The sequence below is a fragment of the Trichomonas vaginalis genome, chromosome IV (assembly GCF_026262505.1).
Source record: "Trichomonas vaginalis G3 chromosome IV, whole genome shotgun sequence".
Classification (NCBI taxonomy): Eukaryota; Parabasalia; order Trichomonadida; family Trichomonadidae; genus Trichomonas; species Trichomonas vaginalis.
Window position 1 is genome coordinate 39565 of NC_067206.1, and position 21906 is coordinate 61470.

At 31.8% G+C, this 21906-nt stretch overlaps 5 protein-coding genes and 3 pseudogenes across 8 annotated transcripts, besides 8 other annotated features; 3 read left to right on the forward strand and 5 right to left on the reverse strand.

Moving 5' to 3' along the window:
• Positions 1 to 3518: part of a mobile genetic element that runs on past the window's edge.
• Positions 3415 to 3518: a terminal%2Cinverted (terminal inverted repeat of Maverick-3 transposon ID:TVAGG3_0000120).
• A 2063-nt stretch (positions 3519 to 5581) lies between these two features.
• Positions 5582 to 7168: a mobile genetic element.
• A 2158-nt stretch (positions 7169 to 9326) lies between these two features.
• Positions 9327 to 9374: a mobile genetic element.
• Positions 9375 to 10691: 1317 nt separating this feature from the next.
• On the reverse strand, positions 10692 to 11951 carry TVAGG3_0000270 (protein of unknown function, DUF563 family; the record flags this gene model as incomplete). Its single annotated transcript, XM_051219639.1, has 1 exon — positions 10692 to 11951. The coding sequence occupies one exon, from the start codon at positions 11949 to 11951 to the stop codon at positions 10692 to 10694; it is 1260 nt and encodes a 419-aa protein (XP_051104625.1).
• Positions 11952 to 12119: 168 nt separating this feature from the next.
• Positions 12120 to 14405: a mobile genetic element.
• Positions 12393 to 13860, forward strand: TVAGG3_0000290 (annotated as a pseudogene). The gene has a single exon. A coding segment is annotated over exon 1 (1468 nt).
• Positions 14406 to 15626: a mobile genetic element.
• Positions 15627 to 16190: 564 nt separating this feature from the next.
• Positions 16191 to 16880: a terminal%2Cinverted (terminal inverted repeat of Maverick-1C transposon ID:TVAGG3_0000310).
• Positions 16191 to 21906: part of a mobile genetic element that runs on past the window's edge.
• Positions 17160 to 17618, reverse strand: TVAGG3_0000320 (repellent protein 1 family; the record flags this gene model as incomplete). The annotated part of the gene is made up of 1 exon (XM_051219640.1): positions 17160 to 17618. One exon carries the CDS (start codon positions 17616 to 17618, stop codon positions 17160 to 17162), a length of 459 nt encoding a protein of 152 aa, XP_051104626.1.
• TVAGG3_0000330 (uncharacterized protein) lies at positions 17649 to 18245 on the reverse strand (the record flags this gene model as incomplete). The annotated part of the gene is made up of 1 exon (XM_051219641.1): positions 17649 to 18245. One exon carries the CDS (start codon positions 18243 to 18245, stop codon positions 17649 to 17651), a length of 597 nt encoding a protein of 198 aa, XP_051104627.1.
• Positions 18249 to 19223, reverse strand: TVAGG3_0000340 (annotated as a pseudogene). Its single transcript has one exon. A coding segment is annotated over exon 1 (975 nt).
• TVAGG3_0000350 lies at positions 19729 to 20000 on the forward strand (annotated as a pseudogene). The gene has a single exon. A coding segment is annotated over exon 1 (272 nt).
• TVAGG3_0000360 (uncharacterized protein) lies at positions 20584 to 20880 on the forward strand (the record flags this gene model as incomplete). The annotated part of the gene is made up of 1 exon (XM_051219642.1): positions 20584 to 20880. The coding sequence occupies one exon, from the start codon at positions 20584 to 20586 to the stop codon at positions 20878 to 20880; it is 297 nt and encodes a 98-aa protein (XP_051104628.1).
• On the reverse strand, positions 20989 to 21549 carry TVAGG3_0000370 (organellar and viral DNA polymerase type B; the record flags this gene model as incomplete). The annotated part of the gene is made up of 1 exon (XM_051219643.1): positions 20989 to 21549. One exon carries the CDS (start codon positions 21547 to 21549, stop codon positions 20989 to 20991), a length of 561 nt encoding a protein of 186 aa, XP_051104629.1.

The window sequence follows — 21906 nt, forward strand, 5'->3', positions numbered from 1 at the left end:
ATGACATAGACATTTCTACATCTAGTGTATTTCATCGTTGTTATGTCTTCATCCGATGTTAAACCTTGTGGAAAGTTAGGAGGTTTCCAATTTAATACATCCCCACCAGTTCCATCAGGTTCTTCAACCGTTCCTGCAATATTTTCTATACCAACAGTTGCGAAGAAATCGTGTGTATGTCCAACGTCACTTTTCTTGTTTAAGGTTTCTTGTAAGTTTGTAATATTTGCAATGGTATGTGTATGAGTCTTTTTAGAATATTCTTTGTCAGCTCTTGTCACTTCACTTGACATTTTATTGTCAACATATGTTTTATCCGCTTTGTCATCTAACTTTTCTTGAAGTTCATCTACGTCATAGATGTTATGTGTATGATGTTTTTGTGGGTATGCTCTATCTGTCCATGCGAAAATATAGTCTTTTGTTGCATCTACATACTCTTTGTCAGCTTTCTTTTCAACATCTGCTTTTGTTGCATATGTTGCATCTGCTCTGTCATGTTCTTCTTGAACTTTTTCAATGACATACTCTTTGTCAGCTTTGTTGTCAACATCTGCTTTCAAAAGAAGTTCTTTTATAGGCTTCTCGTTTAAAGTTCCTTTTGTTGGATTTATACAGACAGTATGGTTCTTACTGTCTTGAAACAGAAACTCGTCTGTCATTGGGTTTAATGTCAGTTTTAAGTTTCCTTCTTTCAATGACTCAGATATCTTAGAATAGTTTGAAAAGTTTGTTGTGTTCTTATTTAGAGCTTGCAAAATGAGTTGTCGGTTGTGTTGTATTTCTCTCATAGACGCTGTTTCTTTCGACATTTTTATTATAGATAAAATATGCTTTCAATAGAAAAAGAAAATTCAAGAGTTGCTACAACTAAACCATTAGATGAACTTTTTACGAATGTCGGTCAAAAGTTTGAGACAGAGACCGTAAAGCATGAAGGCTATCGTTTTGACTACCCACTAAGATGGTTAAGAGACCCATCCGTCACAAAAGCTATTGGCTTTCGTAGAATGAAGTTCATTTCAGAAGCCATACATGGTTTCCCATTTACGGTCGGTTTGAAGTTCGATACTATAACAAAGAAAAACGTATGTATGAGAAATTTGAACAGGGAAAACTTTTACAAGTTAGTTTGCTTGTAAACTTAGAAACAACTCTTCAAGCTTTTCAAGAAAAAATAAACGATATCTATATCGAATATGCAAACCAGTATAACATTGACGAAGGAGAATACCATCTCGATATTATTTATGACAGGAAAAATGCAACTGTTAAAATCAATAAAATAGAAGACCTTGGAGAAAACGTTTATATTTCTACAAAATATAACAACTTGGCATGGTATAGATTTATGAGGATGTTAAATCAGCCTGCAGCATATCCAGTACACCCGGACTATTATGAAGTCGAAAACCCTAATGGAACATATGAAAATGTTTTCGACCAAGATGCTATTATTGTTCATGCTTCATTTTCTGGCGCCCAAAACTCTTCTTATGCTTGGCAAATGACTTTTACGAAAAACCTACAAAGTTATACGAACCACCAAGTGGAAGTATTTCAGACTTTCAAGTATGGTTTACTACAGATGGAAGAAAAAGAATAATTCCATTATACCATGCGTTTTACTTAGAACTTAGTTTCATATACAACTACTATCGAACGGTAAAAATATAATTTTTAATACGGTGAGGTGTTGGATTTGGTTGCCAACTAGACTGTGGTGCAGGTTCAGGCTGTTGTATAACAGGAGCTTGTTCTTCTGGTTCAGGGTCTTTAGGTATAATACCAACAAACTGACCTACTCTTTTACCAATATTTTTGACTCCGTTCCAAATTCCTCTTCCTACGGTTTTTATTCCATTCCATATACCTCTTCCAACATTTCGAAAGAAGTTTCCAATACTACTGAAGAAACCCATTTACTATATGTAAAAATCTAATGTCCGCCTAGTCTCTTACGTTTCCTGTTGAGTTCCATAGCATTCTTTAACTGGAGCTCATACATTCTGTTTCTCCTCTGGTAGAAACATATTCTGGGTCAACTCCTGTGTTCGCGTCATCTGCATAAAGTTGTTTATATCCGACTTCAGGGTTTGTATAAAACTCTTTCCATCTCATATTTGCATACCATGGTGGCAAACCTAACGCAGCTCATTTGACATGGCAGTTTGCATTTGTACATCTGTTGGCACTTGACCATAGTTTGCCATTGCAGTTTGTATTCTAACTTCATTTGGAATATTCTCTGGTTTGGTTGTCCAGGTTGCTGTGCATTCGCTAAGTTCTGTGCGTCCATTTAATATTAGATAAAAATATCTCTTACGAGTACATATACTGAACATTTGCAGGCATTGGTTCATCTTCATATTCTCTGTACTTTTCTGCCACGTCAAATAAATAAATGACACAATGGAAAAAACCTAAAACAAGTAGTCCTATTTCAAACCACATTTACTTACTAATAAAATTTCTTTGTTATGACACTTTCTCCAGTTTATAGGACCTCTCTCATATTCTATCTTATCGTATCTAAACTCATAGTCATGTATGTCCTCTAACCATCTCATAACGGTTTCCAAACCACTTTTATCGGATGTAAAGTAAAAGCATGGATGGTTATGTAAAACGTCTAAAGTTTCTAAAGAGTCTCTCAAAGTCCAGTCTACTTGGTATTGAAAATCCATGTGTTATAGAACGGTGGGTCCACTATAAAGAAAACATTTTCCTTGTCTTTATATTTTTCATACAAATCTGTCCAATGACATCTCACAAACTCTATACCCTCAATATATTTTTCTATGTCCTCTTTGAAAACATTTGTATAGTTAAGATATAAAACTTTTGACATAAGTGTTTCAATGTCATGAACTCTTATAGCACCACTATATAATAGTCTAGCAGATATACTATCCCAGTCTATATATTCTGCTTTTTTCAAAACCTCTCTCACAATTTTTTGTTATCTAATGGTATACGTTCCATCTTACCTATAGGTATCTTTTCTTTTAACTCTTTCAATATATTGTTTGTGTCTGGAATATGTTTGAGACGGTCCATATAGTTGTCGAAGTCATTGCATATAATCTTTGAGTCTGGAAATATTATATGGCACAAATGGGATATATAGAAACTTCCACCGAACAAATCTACAAATGTTAGACCATTCGGTAGTTTCTTAAGTTCTCTCAATATAATATCTTTACATCTACTCTTATTTCCAAAGAACGGTAACGGTGGTTTTGTAAAATTCATTTATATATAATAATAAAAATGTTTTTCCCTGAAAAGTGACAGAAAAGTGACAAAACATGAAAACATATATAATTTGTGAAAAGCGACACATTATATAATGTTTTCGACCCAGAAGAAGGCTTCTTCCCAGAAGCAATGGAGGAAGAAGAAGAGTCCTCCGAATAAAAACTTCATTTATACTAAACATCAACATCAGGGCTAGAAGGCACGAAGTGCCTGGAAGCCCCACTACCTTTTTTTTTTTTTTTTTTTTTTTTTTTTTTTTTTTTCATTTACTGTCGAAAAAGGTGCAACAATTTTTATTTCAATTTTGATGTCCGAACGATTAAAGAAATTGTTTGCAATTTTTTAAATTCTCATGAACAACTTCAAGCGGATTTTTCTCAGTAATAAAACTCCAAACTTCTCTTAATTGTGGAGAGAAATTGAAGTTTTCTTCATGCATAGTAGTTTAGTACTTTGTATTTACATTAATGTCAGAAACAGTGTTGACATATATGCAATTTAAAATCGATTCCATTTATACTTAATAATAATATGTCCAATTGTTCTATTCTTTCAAAATATAAAGCTCTACAATGGAAATTGTATAGCTTAAAATTTAATAATCTGCCCCGATACTTTGAACGATGAAAATCGTAAACCACTGCAATAAAATTAATCCTCAATTGTTGTATATATTGATATCTTACTCTCGTAAAAATCTGCAAGACCGTTTTCGCGAAAAAGTCATTTTACATACATGCGTTACTTAGTTAGGCGATTGTTCTAACCTCAACAATAAAAATAATGCAAAATACTGAAAGTCTAGATATAGTTAATAGACTCCAAATATTGCTGCTGCGCTTAAAACAAGATTTAACAAATTTGTCGATATTCACTCAACAAATTGAAATTTCATCAATAAAGCAAAAACAAAATGAGTTACAAACGGGAACATGACGAATTTATCTACTAAAAACTAATTTTTAACTAATATACAACAAAAATTCACGATTAATCCCCGAATTGCAACAAATAACTTAAAGATATTGTTTTACGTTGCTTACAAAAGTAAACTACATAAAGTTTTTGAAGTAGAACCTTTTAAATACGCTCAAATAAAAATCTATTCTAATACCTTTTCTCTTTTTTTAAATAAATATATTCTCATTCATTCCCTAAAACAAACCATTATATGAATATCATGAAATATGTCAATAAATATAAATTATAATAATAATCCAAAATATTCATATCAGATATGGGAAAAAAGACATATTTTGGAACAAGCATCAAAAATAAATAATATTTGTAATTCCAAAATTTTTTCATTTTGCAAATTTTCATGGAAAATTCATATTTCTTCTCTTCATTTTCAAATTTTTGAATTTTTTTTGGAATTTTGAATGAAGAATTGAGAAACCTAATATAGATGGTTGTTATCTCATATGTGAATATGTTCGTTTTATTTCACAATTTGGAATTTTCTCATATTTTCTGGTGAAATTGAGTTTCTATCACAAGTTTAGATAGCATATTTAAGGACAGATTACATGAATTTATATTTTCATCAATATGGTATATTGAAATAGGAGATGCTCAATATTACAATGTCTTTCTTAGAATTCCAAATGTATTCAAATTTCCTGAAACTACAATTTCTGTAGTTACTAGCTACATATAGGAAGCAATGCACAAATGTCTAGTAGATGGTATATCATTTTATCTCGCAAAATGAGTATCTTAGGAAAAATTCTAGATACTTTTTCAAAACATACAATAACGCAAGATCTATTCTGTAAAACCGATTAATAGTACAAATATGTTTATTTGCAAGTCAAAGAATCAAATGTTAATTTTAATAATATTTCCTCGAAATCCCTCTTGCAGTTTTCTTCCATTCTTCGTCTATTAGTCACCGAGTACCTACATAGTCTAAATCCATTACCAAAATCAAGAAAGCATCGTTACGATTTTGTTGACCTACCTTTATTTTAGTGGGTATTATTCTGGCCAATGCCCATTTTTAAACGATTTAATATTGACCATATCAATAGCCGACTCAATGTAAAAATTTAGATATTATTTTTTTCGTTATTCAAACTTTGATAAATTTTAGTATAATGAATGATTTTGTTTCGTGTATGATAAAGAAATGAAAAGCTTAATTAATATCATTTTGCATTTTTTCAAGAATGTTAGAGTACATCTACATTAAAAAATCGGATTCGAATTGCGATACTGCATCAAATTGTTGCACATCTGATAAGGATCTCAAAAGAGTAAAGTTAATTTTTTTGTGTTTTTTTAAATCTTTGAACTCGAGGATATCTTAAGTTTTGAGAAAGGTACATTCACTATTTTTGACAAAATTTTAAATTTTCATGGGGTTGTAAATCTTATAATAACTAGATGAATAAGGAATGAATCCCAGTATAATGTGCATCATTATATTAAACACTATATGTAAGGCTAATGATTCTATTAACACTTATGAAGATCTATAGTATTTGAGCAGATAAATTTGATAATTTCCAAAACTCTTATATTTCAAAATTAAAGTGTGCGAATGCATTTAAATGAGAGCAAAAAGAGATTGATGCTGTTAAAACTAGGTGTTAATTTGCAATTATTTCGCATCACAAGAACTACCCAGTAAATTCGGCTATCTTTCTTTGCAATTATTCTCCATTATACATATAATATAATGGTTAAGGTTTGAAGAAAAGTTACTAGAGAATTATTGACTTTTGAAATAATGCAGAATTTTACTTGAAGAAATCATTAATTTATGAGTTCCAAATTGCTAAGCATGACGAAGGATCATTAAATTTGCTACAATTAAATACACTTATTGCAGAATTAAGATTTTTGAAATTAAAAGTTTGAAATATTGCCTTTTTGAATAAAAATTTAAATTTTATTATATAATCATGATAATATCTTATAGAAATTAAAAGAAAATATTTTAAACCATTCAAATATTTTGAATGTCTTATCAATTTAAAATATTAAAAGATAGCTTGATTTTATCATCATTAGTTGTTATCAAAGTTTTCTTCTTTTGATGAACAACAGTAAATGATTTGTTAATTACTTGTCTTCCTTTTTCGCAGCAAAATCGACAGTTATGATGATAATCTTGCTGTCAATTTTGAAACTCTCTGATTTACAAGTAAGCATTCCTTTGGAAAAGCAGTCCTATTCTGTTTTCAAGATATTTTAAAGCCTCCATTTCATACAATGCGCAGATCTATTCGAAATTGCAAGAACTCTCAAGAAAAATGCAGCAGCAAAGAAGATTCCATAGTTTCTAGCATCAAAAATTTACAACCTTAATACAACAGTTAAAGAGAAGCTCGAAAAGAAAATATTTAACCATAAAGCTGGAAACCATTCGATATCTACTATTGGATCTAATAAAAAGTTAATTATAACATATTTAACATGCTATTTGTTGACTTTGTTCCATTATATTACCATATATATCTTTTTGAAATCTAAAATATTTTTACGATTTTAACCATGTGTTGTTGAAACCATATATCAATCTTAGCTAAAGTATAGTTTATGAGTCTGTCACCATCTAACGTATGAATTTTCAAAAATGTCAAATATGTTCATTTTTTCTGTAGATTCAGCCATAATTTCACGTTGTTATACTATTCAACTATTATTTAATATTTTTATCGATTTAAATATATGATGAGATGCTTAGTTCTCCTGGAAATCGATTTTTAATCGCAATTTTAACTTTCCAAAAAAAATTCAAAAATAAAAATCCCTCTCAATTTTCTAAGTTTTATAACTCGCCAAATCTCTAGCCAAATTTTTTTTGGCCCGTATAAATATTGTTAGGCACTATATAGGGATGCTATTTATCCTATTTTCATCCCATTTTACTGTTATTGCCTAGTGAATGTACCTTTGTATAGTTAGCCACGCATGACTCATTTTTGATTTAAATCTTTATTGAAAACTGCCGATCATACAAAATTTTCAATTATCAGAAATTTTATGGAACAGTTTATACAAAGAGGTAGGGCAACGATAGAAAATTTTTGGAAAAAAAGTTCGGAGATCTTAAACGTATCATATTCCCTGCATGGTTTGGTATCTTCCGCCATTCGTTGTGCCAAACATATTGACACTTTCCAATAATTAATTTATGGTATGAGTCACAGAGTTAGATTATAAAAAGAAAGTAAATAATTGCAATTAGAAATCATATATGTCGGAAATCAAATGTTGATGAGCAGAAACCTTTTACTCATCATAAAAGAGATAAATCACTAAAGATTTGTATACATTAAAATTTGATATTTGGTGCTCGAAAACTGTCTGATGGGACTCCTCCAAAATGAACCAATCTATCGCTGAGGACCAAATTAGATGATGTGGATGGTGTATTCTCTAATTCTAACTTAGGAAGAATGGGAACAAAACGAATGACGACAACAACATGTCAAACATAGATTAAATATCTATGAATCAATAAAGTATACGTGCATTGAAGGTGATAACGATCACTTGAGGCTTATAACTCTTTGACTAAATTATGCAATAATTAAATATAATCATTTTTATATTTTTATACTGATGGTAATTAATATACTATCCTGCTTAATAAATGGTATGATCAAATTTGTTTGAAAATTTAATTATGTATATGAAACTATGTCTTCTATATAAAAATCAAAATTTTCGGACGAACCTAGATTGAACCTTTATGAAAATCTATCATTTTTGTTAATTGAGTTAATATGAATCTTTTACATATGTATATATAGCATTGATAGCTTATATAATCATGGTTTATTCCATATTAACATATTTTTTCAGTTAAATTTGTTAATAATATCATGTAACAAATTAATTCAAGATTAGAATGTCTACAAAATGCTAACAAATAAGAACAAAATACGATTTCTCGACTTAAATTTTAATATGGAGTAGTTTTTCGTTTAAATCTAATTAAAAATGAATAAAAACTTATCTTGTACTATTTTCATTCAAAGATTTTAATAATGTAAATCATGCATTTTCATAATTCAGTACAGTTCTTTTTAGAATTAAAGTTGATGAGGATGATATTTGTGATTTAAAATAATTTGTTAATGTTCACCTTTTATTCATCACCTTGTGGTATGCCCTAAAGCAATAGCATTATCAATTCTGCTGAATTGATCAACTCAAAATTCCAAAAAAAATTCAAAATTTCAAAAAAAATTAAACAATTTGAATTTTCACATGAAAAAATCAATTTCGAAAAAAATTTGGAAAATCAAAGTATTTGATAATTAGTCAAATAATCAATTTACATCGTTTTTACTCATAAAAAACAACTAATTTTTGATTTTGATATCATATTTGATAAATACTCATTCCAGAGTTGACGTAATGTATTAATTATTGTTAGAGATATTGCTTTCGCAGCAAAATTCTTATTTCATGAAAGAAAAAAAAATGATTTTATTCCAACAAAAACAAGTAAACAGATGAATGGAAACGTACTATATTTTCATAAATGTAGTAATCAGCGTGTCAGCTTTTGTTTATCATGTTCGAGTCAAAATGTATTAACTTGTAATAAGAAATATTCGAAGATTATATGAAGTATTGAGCATTCTTTGTAGAAATATTTGTAATTCATTACTAACATATATAATAAAGTTGTTTTTTTTTCCTTATTGCAATAATTTTGTCTGATTTTAATAACTTTTCATGTATACGAGTTGTGTGAATATGCATCATAATATGCGTAAATATACTTATTTGCGACGAATAATGTGGTTGCATAATGGAGGTGCTAAATTTTGATTTTTAATATGGGGCTTTGGTATGTATAATCATGTTCTTATCTCAACGTAGGAGTATTGGTGCAATATGATTAAAATTTACGAGGTTGATCTTAAATTGAATAATTCTGGAGTATAAATCACAATGCAGCTAATTCTATGTTAAAGATAGATACAGATTGTAGTAATCAATTAGGGAGTACAAATTCATTCTTTCATTTCTGTCGTATTGAGCAGAAAGGAAGAGATCATAACCCTAGGAAAAAAAGCCCAAATTTGTCACTTTTCATAGTACGTTAAACTCAATTCGCTCGGCGAATGCCGAGCACACGTACTCATCATTCAACATAATATTCTCATTCTTTGGTTATTATAGTGCCAGACAACACAAGATTTCAAAGAATTACTTGAGTTTTCAATTAATCTTAATCCGATTTTAGATTTATCGAGAACTCCATCATCACAATTACATACTTCAGTGCGGTAACTACAATTATCCATATACAGAAGGAAGTTCTTTTCGAACAACTCATTTGGAGTCTGTTTTGGAAAGAACTTCTTTCTGTCCGACTTAATTTCATAGTTCCTGATCAACCAAAAGACAGAAACCACACACTATCTACTTAGGAAAGGAGTTCTTTCTAAATCTTCCTTAAATTGAGATTTTACGAGAGATAACCCTTCTATTGCACTTAAAAATGAACATTTTGATATCTTTAGTATCACACATGGTCATATATAGTATTTCATCTACATGAATACATTCATCTTTCGAAGTCTCTCATTAAATGGGAGGCTTCGAAAGATGAATCGTTTTATTCATACAACTTTAAATCTCGAACACATTTAGAGAGTGAGTATATCATTTTATTCTTGTTTTGAGTTTATTCTGATTCAAAATTGCAGTGAAAACAGAAGTTCACACATCATATCTGAATGTGAGCTCATCTATACTTCTACGATCTCAATACCTCCACTCTAAGCATAAGAGGTGAAGTTATATAAAAATTATCAGATGCGTTGAAGTCTCAAAAGAATTGCCTGAATGCTTGTTTCATATTTGTCCAAGTAGTTTCAATGAATAAATGTATTGTTTTTTATAATTTCGATTTATTTTTAGAAAATATTCAATATAAACCTTTATTGTGTTATTTACATCTCATAAATTCTCTGTCTAAATCATATAAAAGCGCGTTTTACCCCTATGAATCAAGAAATTCATTCAATATTCATGGTATATTTATTAAATTTATACGATTTACTAATAATCAATATTATATCCTCATAAATAGCAATATATTTTGGTAATCTATGATAATCATATACAATATTTGAAATCAAATTTTCATTAGTTTAGGTTCCTTGTTAATAGTAAACCATTATATTTATTACTAATAATAAAATCTATGTGTCGTATTGAAATTCAATAAAATTACTTATTCGGTCCAAAAAAACAAATTAGATAAAATTTTTCTTTTTTTATGTAATTTTTGTTTTTCATTTTTCTCAAGATCCTAAGTTATGTTCTAACTTTTGACATCATATCCTATCATGCTAGGCTATATATTATAGCATATCCAAAAGGCAAGGAAATCTATCAGAGAAGCCTTTTTGACCTATCGTTGCCCTACCTCTTTATACAAACAAAGTCTTAAATTATGAAGAAGCATTAACAACAAAAGTATCATTTCTAAAATTAAATTTAAACCAATTCATGAAATCGGTTATATTAATATTATAGTTGATCTGATCACTTATTGTATAGTATCTGTAAAAATCTTGGTGTAAGCATTCTGTGTTCGTGTACATAGCCAAGTGTGCAAATGACATCGATCTTGGACCAGTTTGTTCTGGGTAATATCCGTTCTCTTTGACAGGAAGCATTTCCACAATTGTTGTATTTGTTCCAGAAAAGAATTGGTTATAAAAAGCTCCTCCATGAGGCCCAATTATGTATCTCGCGGTACTGAATTTATTGATTAGTGCTGAAAGTGTCTTTTCTGGAGAATTTTGATCGTGAATGATGACGTTTTCGGATCCGAAGATTTTACTGAGATGAGGGACAATGTCATGGAGATTTTGAATGATTCTACTACCTCTTCCGCCACTCCCTTTGCCTCTTGGCAGTAAAATGACTTTAGAACGTTCAGCTATCGGTATCCTCATTAGCTCCTGGTACCAGTCGAAGAAATAATGATGGACAACTCGAGTTGCAGTGCACATGATAAGTAACTCGGCACTAACTTGCTTTCCATCGCTTTGACAGTTCTGGCGCGACTTGTAGCCGAGTTTTTCTAGAGTTTCTATCGTTACTGGATTGCAGGCTGTAGAAACAACAGTTATCATTTGGGGAGAAATACCTGTGGCGAGAGAGCCAGCGGCGTAATGCGGTAACCCGTTATCAAAAAAGTGTTGGAAGTAGTTTATCTGATGGCTGCCGACAACTAAGGCCGTTCCTTTGATTTCTGGATTATTAACGGTCGTAGGCCATTTGCAGAAGTTTAGATGATGAGAAGAGTTGCTTTTGCGACAAGAATGAGCATTAGAAAGTGATGAAATTCCATTTTTAACAGTCCATACAACATCAATATGCGGAATATGGAAATCTGAGTAATGTATATGATTTTCCTCTTGTTTCCAGAAAAGGTCTGTCTGTTTCGGAGTTAGACCTTTCGGAATGTAACTGTCAAATGGTGGGAGATAAAGGAAATACTCCTTCATGAATCCACTATCGAATACTGTAACAAAGATTTTGTGGCCAGCACTAAAGAATGTTTCTTCTGTTCTTATTGCAGAAAAATTATGAAGAACCTTTATTCCAGGATGGATTTGAAGTTCATGAACGCCCGCATCGTTTTGTGTGAAGTTAATATTACTGAAAGCATCGATAAATTGTTCCTGCTCCAATTGAAACATAATTGTTAGATTTAGATTTTGTTCTAATAGATAATCCACAAATATGAAGGCAAATATTAAATAAATAATGCAAAAATTCTTTACTGCACCGTAGTATAATCTGCTTAAGCTATTATGCCGATTCTCTTTGAAATAGCTCGAGTTAATAATAAGATTCATTTAAAAAGGGAGTAGGTGACAAAAGTGCATACTCTTAAATTAACCTTAAATGTTGATTTTTCGATATTTTCGGTATTAACCTTATTGTAAATTTTTCCGGTGATAAATTTATCACACTGAGGTTATTTTTCCGGTGAGATTTTTAACCTTGATTTAATGAAATTAATATATATAAATTTTATTATTTTTAATTTCGAATGAGTATAATAAAATATTTTTATGTGTTTTTGTTTTTGATGTGATTTGAATTTTGTTAACTCTTTTCAAAATCACTTCATTTTTATGATTTCGGTGGACTTAGAGGAGCTTATTGCTTTTGGTATTAAACAGGAAGTCAAGGGCGGTGTCCCATACAGAAGAAGAACGGGATCTCCAAAGCAATATGTCACTTATTCATGTTCGTATCCCCTATGCAAGGCAAAATTTAGGGTTGAAGAACAAAATGGAGTGTTTACTATAAGCAAAGTTAATGAAGAATTGCCATCATATAGGAGTTGAAATGGGTTCACATTACGCGAGTAAATTTTATCAAAAATGGATCGAACTTTATATTAAAAACGGTGGAAAGCAATTTCTTGCTCAAAAAGCATTTTTTGATAAGTTCGGAATTGATACGAATAACAAAGAAACGATGAAACTTTTCGCGCAGTCTACTGATGCTTTAAAGCACAAATTTTATCGCCTTGATTAGATTATTGCACAAAGATTATCAAACGATCTTTACACTTCTTTGGAAGCATTTTTGAATAATTTACAGGAAGAGTGCCCAGATGATCTCGTTCAATTTGATTACAATAGAGATTTTTCCGAGTTTACAATCATATATGCACCTTTTGCTGCAAAAGAATTGGTGCATAGCATTGATAACCCTCTCCACGTCGATTCCACTCATTCTTTAATTAAAGGAAAGATCCAATTGTTTGCAGTAACAATGAAAACAAGTCAAAACACAATTTTCCCCTTTTGCTATTTTTTAGTGAACCCTCAGACATCTGAAAAAATTCAAGAATGTTTGGTGAAATTCTGTGAGTTTGCGCACCTGGATCCACAGCATTGGAGCGCTGACTGTGCGCTAAACATTGCTCGCGCAATTGAGGATGGATTTCCTCTTGCGCAGCTCAGTTGGTGCGCTGTGCATGTTTTACGCGCATGTGCAAAAGTTGGAAGCTATTTTGACAATCCACAGAATTTTGAGAACTTCTATTTAGCAATGGACTTTTTGACATTACGTGCAGATGCAACGAATGCAGAAAAGCTGGCTGAAGAGTCTGATGAAACATATGAGTTCTTGACAACAATGTTAGAAGAAGAAGAACCGCGCGCTTTGAAGTATTTCGATAAACAATGGAGAAGAACCAAAGAACATTGGATGATGTTATATCGTGGAGAAGGTGATTCCACGAATAACATTGCGGAATCACACTTTCATCAATTAAAGCAAACATTTTTCTTGGGTAAGAAAAATGAGCGCATTGATGACATCGTCATAACTCTCATCACTGTTGTGATTCCAAATGCGATTATTAAGGTTCAAGTCGCTAATGTTTTGAATGAAGAAAGAGCAGTAAGAATTCTTACAAGGGCAGGTAATCAGATTGTTGAGCAAAGAGCTTCAAAACACGATGAATGTTTGAAATTAATTCAACACATTTTGGAAATTGTCGAAAGCCGAAGGATTGAACCTAATGTCCTTATTCCATCTTTGAAGGCAATATTAAATTTGGCACAAAGAAGTTTAAAGGAAGAGTAAGCAAGATTAGATAATTTGGACTTTTTTTAAAATTAATGAATAAACAGTATATTTTTGAAGTGTAAGCTTATTTACCTGAAGCTATATTACTTAATATAACATTCAAAGTATTATTGCTATTTATTGGAGAACAAATTTATGTAATTTTCACATGAAAATTGATAAATTTGTATTTCCTTATGATAATCAATTTTTGTATTTGTAGAGAGTCTCCCTGCATGATATCAAGACTTGGCTATTAGTCTTTATCCATTTTTGAAAATTGTATTGTAAATTGTAAGAATTTCCGAATACTACTACTATAAAATATAATTGCTTATCAATGTATATTCTCCCTGCATGATATCAAGACTTGGCTATTAGTCTTTATCCATTTTTGAAAATTGTATTGTAAATTGTAAGAATTTCTGAATACTACTACTATAAAATATAATTGCTTATCAATGTATATTCTCCCTGCATGATATCAAGACTTGGCTATTAGTCTTTATCCATTTTTGAAAATTGTATTGTAAATTATAAGAATTTCTGAATACTACTACTATTCTCGTTAACGAAAAAGGGGATTTGACGGAGTCAAATCCCCGCTCACAAAAAGCGGACTTTACATGTCAAATTTTAAATGCATGTAAGGTCCACTTTTATGAGTTTTAGGAAGGAATTGGAGGCCATGAGTTACTGACATTTCATCAGTATCTCATAGCCTCCAATTCCTTCGCAAAATGGGAGAAACTTTGTCCGAATAGTTTAACATTCGGACAAAGTTTCTCCCATTTTAAGAAGGAATTGGAGGGTAAGAGATATACCATATGAATGTATATCTCTTACCATCCAATTCCTTCTAGAAAGTGTCCAAACTTTGGGTTAATTGCAAACTATTAACCCAAAGTTTGGACACTTTCAAGTGGAGATGGAAGGCTTTGGGGTATATATTAATACAATATACCTCAAAGCCTTCCATCTCCACTACAAATGGGAGAAACTTTGTCCGAATAGTTTAACATTCGGACAAAGTTTCTCCCATATTTCAATGTAATTGCTACCTGTGAGGTACTGATTTGAAGTCAGTGCTTCACAGGTAGCAATATTCACAAAATTTAAAAACATTTTATCAGTTCGTTAGATAACCAGAGCCTCCTAGGTGCTGAACCAGAATCAGTGCCTAGGGGACTCTAGTTATCTATATAAATCTGAGAAACTTTGAGGAAATTGTTCGACATTTCCTCAAAGTTTCTCAGTAATTTAGTGAGGAATGTTCGTTATCGTGTAAATATTTATAATATATACATGATAACAAACATTCCCCGCTAAAAGATGTAAAATCTTATAAGAAATAATTCCAAAAGAATAACAAATTTTATATGAAACTGAACCTTATGATTTAGTGATTCAAGATCACCGCTTCATAAGATTCAGTTTCAATCTCAAGTATCTCAAAAGTAAGGCTCTATTTTTTGCCATGCAAAGTGTCACTTTTTGTCAAACCGTTTTTATCGTTTTCGTTTACAACACTATAAAATATAATTGCTTATCAATGTATATTCTCCCTGCATGATATCAAGACTTGGCTATTAGTCTTTATCCATTTTTGAAAATTGTATTGTAAATTGTAAGAATTTCCGAATACTACTACTATAAAATATAATTGCTTATCAATGTATATTCTCCCTGCATGATATCAAGACTTGGCTATAAGTCTCTATTCATTATGAGTATGACCCCATTTTTTTACAAAAAGTGCCGAATTGCAACTTTGTCCCAATCTCAATATCGAATTCAATTTTCATATTGTAAAGTATGTTGGATTGACTAAATTACGGATTTTTACAACAATATCTCACGTTTGTTATATGAGATATTGTATTCTCTACGAAAAACTTTTTCCATACCTCTTTCCATAACAAATTCAATTGCAAGAAATGATATGGCTCTGTAAACAAATACGAGCAAAATCTCATCTAGCGACTAGAATATTAAAATGAAGTAATTTTTTGTTTAAATCAATTATAAAATGAATAAAAACTTGACTTTTACTCTTCTTATTCAAGTATATTTCTAATTTAGTTCACGCCTTATCTGTGTATTGTATATATCAATTTAGAATTAATGATAATGAGGAAAATATTTTTGATTTAAAATAAGTTTTTAAAATCCGCCTTCATTTCATCACCATATGTTGTACATAAAGCGATGGCATTACAAATTATGCTTAATTTATCAGTTTAAGACTCCAAAAAAAATTCGAAAATTCAAAAATGAAATTCAAAATTTAAATGTTTCTCTTGAAAAAATCAATTTCGAAAAAAATTTGGATAATCAAAGTACTGGACAGTTAGTATACAAGTCTTGGGTATGGTGGCACTGCGTTCCACTTTACCCAATACTTGTGAATTTGACACTTTACAAAACCGTTAACGTATATTTTACAACACAAACGACAACACTAACTTAACCTTAAATATTTACAAAGCCGCCAACCACTTCACTTCACTAACGAACTCACTAATGTAAAAATAAACGTTCTCACTATCGTTCTCACTAACAACTTCACTAATGTTCTCATAAATTTTCCTCAATATCTTCATCATCAGTGTTAACCCTATTGTAGTCATACTTGAAGCCATAAACTTTCTCTAACTTCTTAACGTACAATTTACATAACTTACCTTCGTCATCGTATGGTTTAATGATATAACTATTTCTATCTTTATACACAGTCAATGAAAAGTCAACTGGTCTCGGATGTATTTGAAAGAACATGTTATGCTCAGGAAGGAAGAATAAATGTTTAAATGTATGTTTGTTATATGTTTTGATTTGTATGAGTTGCTTTTGTTCTGTCATTTACATCCAAATAAAAATTTTCAGTAAAATAAAAAAATAAACTTAAAATTAATGATATCACCACCCTCACACGTATGAAAACATAGCACAAAAATAAATTTAGGGTAGCATGTTAGATCTAACACGTTTTCTAACACGTTTTCTAACCTTGTGAATTCATTGCTTTATAACTCACTGTCGTCTGCTTTCTCCAACTCTTCTAACTTCTTCTTAAGTTCAGCAATGTTGTCCTCATGAAGTTTAATCTTTCTCAAAATTCCTTCTTTATCTAATGGTTGCTTTATCTTTCTAAACTGAACTCTACCATCCTTCATAGTATGAACGTAAAAACCTTCTGGAACCGCTCCTGATTTAATGTATTCTACCAAAAACTTTTGTTTCATTGCTTCAGTGACTTTAGTCGTCATTTCAATCAAATAAAAATTTTAATATTAAATAAAAATAACGTTATTTTTTCAGTAAGGAAACGCAGGAGTTTTACGATTTATTTGAGGAGTAGGTTCTGGTTTAAATGTTGGAGTCGGTTTTGGAGTTGACTTTTGAACAGGAGTTTGTAATTCCATAGGTTCAGGAGTTATTGAAGGTGTTGTTTGTGAAGGCGTTGGTTTTGGCGATGGTGTCGGGGTTTGTTTAACTTCAGCTACTTCAGTATTATTTACAACATTTGCTTTATTTCTTTTCAACATCATTACTGCTCCTGCTGTAGCTAGCAAACCTAGTGGGAGACCATATCTTATATAAGGACTTGACCAAATGCTATTTTTGACAGGAGCTGGTGGAACACCTAACCTTGGTGAAACTGCTCTTTGCCATTGTGCAGCTCGTAAGAAATATTCAATAGGTGCTCCATAATCGTTTGGTAAAGTTTGTTTCACAGATGGTGAAGGTTCACGAGAGCTTGATGAAGAACTCATTTATAAGCTTTAAAAATAAACGTTCATCCTTTATTCCTCACTGTCGTCAGTTGCTAAGTTATAGTCGTCAAGTCTTATTATTGGTATGCCTGACTGTCTTACTTGTATTGCAAAGCAACAATCCCTCATAAATCCAATAAGTGGCTTTGGTACATTTTCAGTTGCTAGTTCAATAGGTCCTTTAACAGACAATTTGTATGTTATTGGAGCAGTAGATGTTTGACCTTGCTGGAAGCAAAAGTCCACTTCTGTTGGAAAACCACATAAGAAATGTGTGTTGTCATAGCTATCCCATTTATGTTCCACACTACCATCATCCACCAATGACCTCATAACATCTTCATTAAATCCTATCATATCATTGTTTGTATTGCAAGCGTTCGCAACCATTTCATAAAATACAGGTCCATATGATTTTTCAGGTTCTGCAGGCATATTTCCATAAGCTCCCATGGAAAGCTGAAGATATTTAAACTTAGGGTTCTCAAAATTAACATAATAGTTGTCTTTCTTTCTAAATAGTGCCCAAATACTTTTAACATTAATAGGCGTATAAGCTGCTGTAAATGTTGCACTTGAACTATCTGTATTCTTTGAGAATGAACCGTCCATAGGAATCCAATCCATAACTTTAACAGGAAAACATAAAGCCTCGTTTGTATAATGTTCTACAAGTTCTGTATAAATGTTAGGGTCTAAAGAGAATGACTTTGGATGAATGAAACATTCATTAAAATCCATCTTTGTTCGAAATAGTTGCTGGGTTACAGTTGTAATAGTAACTGTTCCACTAGCTTCTACTGCCTTCGTTATCATAGTGAATGGTTCATTCCATGGAACAAATTTATTTGTCGGTGGATTTGAATCTGAAGCAAATGCAACTTTAAGAGTTGGATTGAAAGCAATGATATCATTTACAGATATAGATGTGCATTGTAAGGCGTCGCTACTGAACTTTACTTTAAGCTGAATGTTTCCTGCAAAAGCTGGAATAAATCGAATAGCTTCTAATGGAAGGAATCTTCTAACAGGAATTCTTAAACGAAGCTTAAAATCAAATGATTTTCCTGCTGTAATTGGACCACTAACAATTTGTCCTGTTCTGCATGTTCCCGAATGACTCCATACATCTTCATGTCGAGTCTTTGAGAAAACATCTACTTTCTTTATTTGTTCGGTAGTTTGTGAGTTTGAAGTTATATATGCTTCTTCTCTTGCGTTGTCTTGAGAATATACGATACGACCATTTGCAAGGATTTGATATCCAGCAACTGCATAGAAAGCGTCATCGAAACCAATCCAAAATCCTGGTGGGTTTGTTTTATTGGAACCTGAACCAATTTCTTTATCTGCAATAAATTGACCTTCCATTTTATACGTAATGAATGTATTGTAAAGGTCCAACATATTTTCACCAGGAGGTGAGAGATTGAATGTTACCCATGTGTTATCTTTAGCAGTTCCAGGTTGTGATGGAATCTTTGCGTCAGAATATTTTCTATTAGTGTCACCAATTTGAACTGCATTGTCTATGATATCGAAATATGAGCGAATCTGATGAATATGCTCTGCTGGAGTAAATTCGTTTAGCTGTTCGTTCTGCATGTATTTACTTCAGATAAAAATATCTATTTACTTCATTATTCTCACTCTTCTTCTTGGATTCGTGGTGGAAGTTGTTTCTTGACATTTTCAATGAACTGTACATTCTCTTTTGTCTCAACTTCTTTCACTGGCGGGTCAGGGTTCTTTGACTCGGTTTGTTTTTCAATGAAATTCACGAACTTTGCAATAAGCTCTTGGTTCGTTATTGAAAGAACATCTGGCTTCTTTTCTTCTTGTTCTATTGACTTTTCAGTTTGAACAGAAGGTTTTATATGGGCTTCGTGGACTTCACCCTTGCCATGCACCTTAATGTTGTCGCTCTCTGCATTCGCTAATGGAACCTTTCTTTTTCTTACATATATTTTACCATCTTTACTCTGACTTACATAATAGAAAGGATGTTGTATTCCTCTGCGTCATTTAATATAATAGACTCTCGTTCTGATTTTGACAAGCTCATTTTACATCGGTTAAAGTTTTAATTTAGTTTTTTATCTACAGTCAAATGACTCAGACAAGCCCTACGGACAAGACCCAAGGGGTCATAGATGTTGAAGCATTGAAGAAAGAAATTCGTGAGCAAATTTTATCCGAACTGAAGGAACAAAAACAAGAACAAAAGCCAGAGAGACCAAAGAGAAAACTTAGTGAAAAACAACTTGCTGCATTAGCTGCTGGAAGACAAAAGAACCCACGTTTGCTGGCAAAGAAAGCTAGAGAAGAAGCAAAAGCAAAGGAAGAACAAAAAGCAAAGAAGCTGAAGCAAAGAAAGAGTAAATGGTTTATTTTTATCCGAACTAAATGTATAGACAAATACCTTTATCTGTTGCGTTCAGTAGTGAAAACCCTGACGTCAAAATAAAGGGGAACAGAGTAACGTTTAAGTTTCCAACAGACTGGATTGTGAACATAAATGAAGAGAAGTACATTGGCATAACATCTATGTATATAACACGTGCTTTCAGAAAGTTGACTTTATACTTCAAGTCGAGATAGAAAATGACGAACAGTCTTTAAGCGCCCAAAACATTCACATATACAAATACTTTAAAGACGATACAACATTGTTGCAATGTATGATTTCATTTAATGAGATGTTCGAGAAAAAGTTCAACATTGAAGTACAAACTTTACAGCCTTTACGTGAGTTTCTTGCACAACTGAAAGAAGAAGGTAGTCAGCCACAACTTATAGACTTTCATTATGAATTTAATGAAAATGAAGATGGAACACATGACTGTCAATTCATTGTATTCTCACCATTCAATGAAGTCGCTAAAAGAAAGAAAATCCATTACGTATAAGATTTCAAATCTCCGAACCAAGTGATGATTTTAAGAATGTTTTCAATTATGATGCAATGCTTCCGAGGAAAAATGAATTTTCAAAGATTGTAACACCTGGCATTTGGGATAGAAAGCAAGCAATACTTTACTCTAATATAGCCAAAGGCGTTGAAAATGAGTTCATTGGTCATACAAGAACTTCACCACTTCCTAACCCTAAATACTATAAATTAACTGGCTTCAATCGTGAGTTTTGGATAGACATGTTCTCCACTCATGACCATAAATGTCCAGTGTTCTTGCCTCCAGACCATAAGGACTGTCTCTACATTGAAGCACAACTCTTAAACTCTACCATCGCAGTATTGTAAAATCTACGCTAGCTTTTTTTTATCACGAATGACCTCATTCATGACCTCATTCATGACCTCATTGCTGACAAAAATAAGCCGCTAGCGGCAAGGGCGAAGCCCATGACCTCAGAACTTCAACTTACGAATAAAGCTTGTTTTAGTCGTTATTGAAAAGTTGAACTTTTCAGCAAAGCAAGGTTGACATGACTTACATAAGTCGAATGCAATCTCTTGACCATCATAAAGTGCTTTGTAAAGTTTCATTAAACTGAACTCAGAGTCTTTGTCATATGTTCCAACAGGTATGTGAATGTTCTTATCTTCATTGTAATAGCATTGTATAGCTTCAGGAAACATTTCATTAGCGGTTAAAGCAATAACATCTTGCTTCACGCCTTTCATTCTGCAGTGAAATGCAACTTCATTTAAATCGTTAGTGAGTAAGTCTATGTAGGTCTTCTTTCCACAGAAAATACTTTTATAAGCTAAACTTTGTTTTCCAGGTGTTATTTCTGCAAAGTCGCTATGAAATTGACCAAGGTTCTTTCCTATAAGTTCGCGACCATATCTCTTCTTAAACTCTGCTGCAAGCTTTGGTATGTCTTCATTATATAAGTGCATACTGTCGGTATCCTGGTAAAAGATTTGAAGACCCATATCTTCAGCAGTACAGAATACTTCATTCATAATACGTTTTGACATAGACAGAATATTAACACCAAGTGGACAGAAGTTAAAGTGTCTGCAAATGCTTTTCGTTAGCTTGAAAATAGTTTTATCTGAACCATCCAAACCTTCGAACTTCACTATATGGTTGTAATTTCTTATAGCATATCTTATAGCATCTTTGTCATTTACTATGGTTATTTTTGACTCAATAGGAGATAGAATAGTTTTGCCATAAATGCTGTTCAGAATGAGTTTTATAATTTCTTGTAAGGGGTTTCCTTCTTTCTTATACTTTAACCTTAACTCAAACAACTTCTTTACTTCATCTCTTATTCTCATATCTCTGTTTCCATCGTAATAGTATCCTTGCAACAC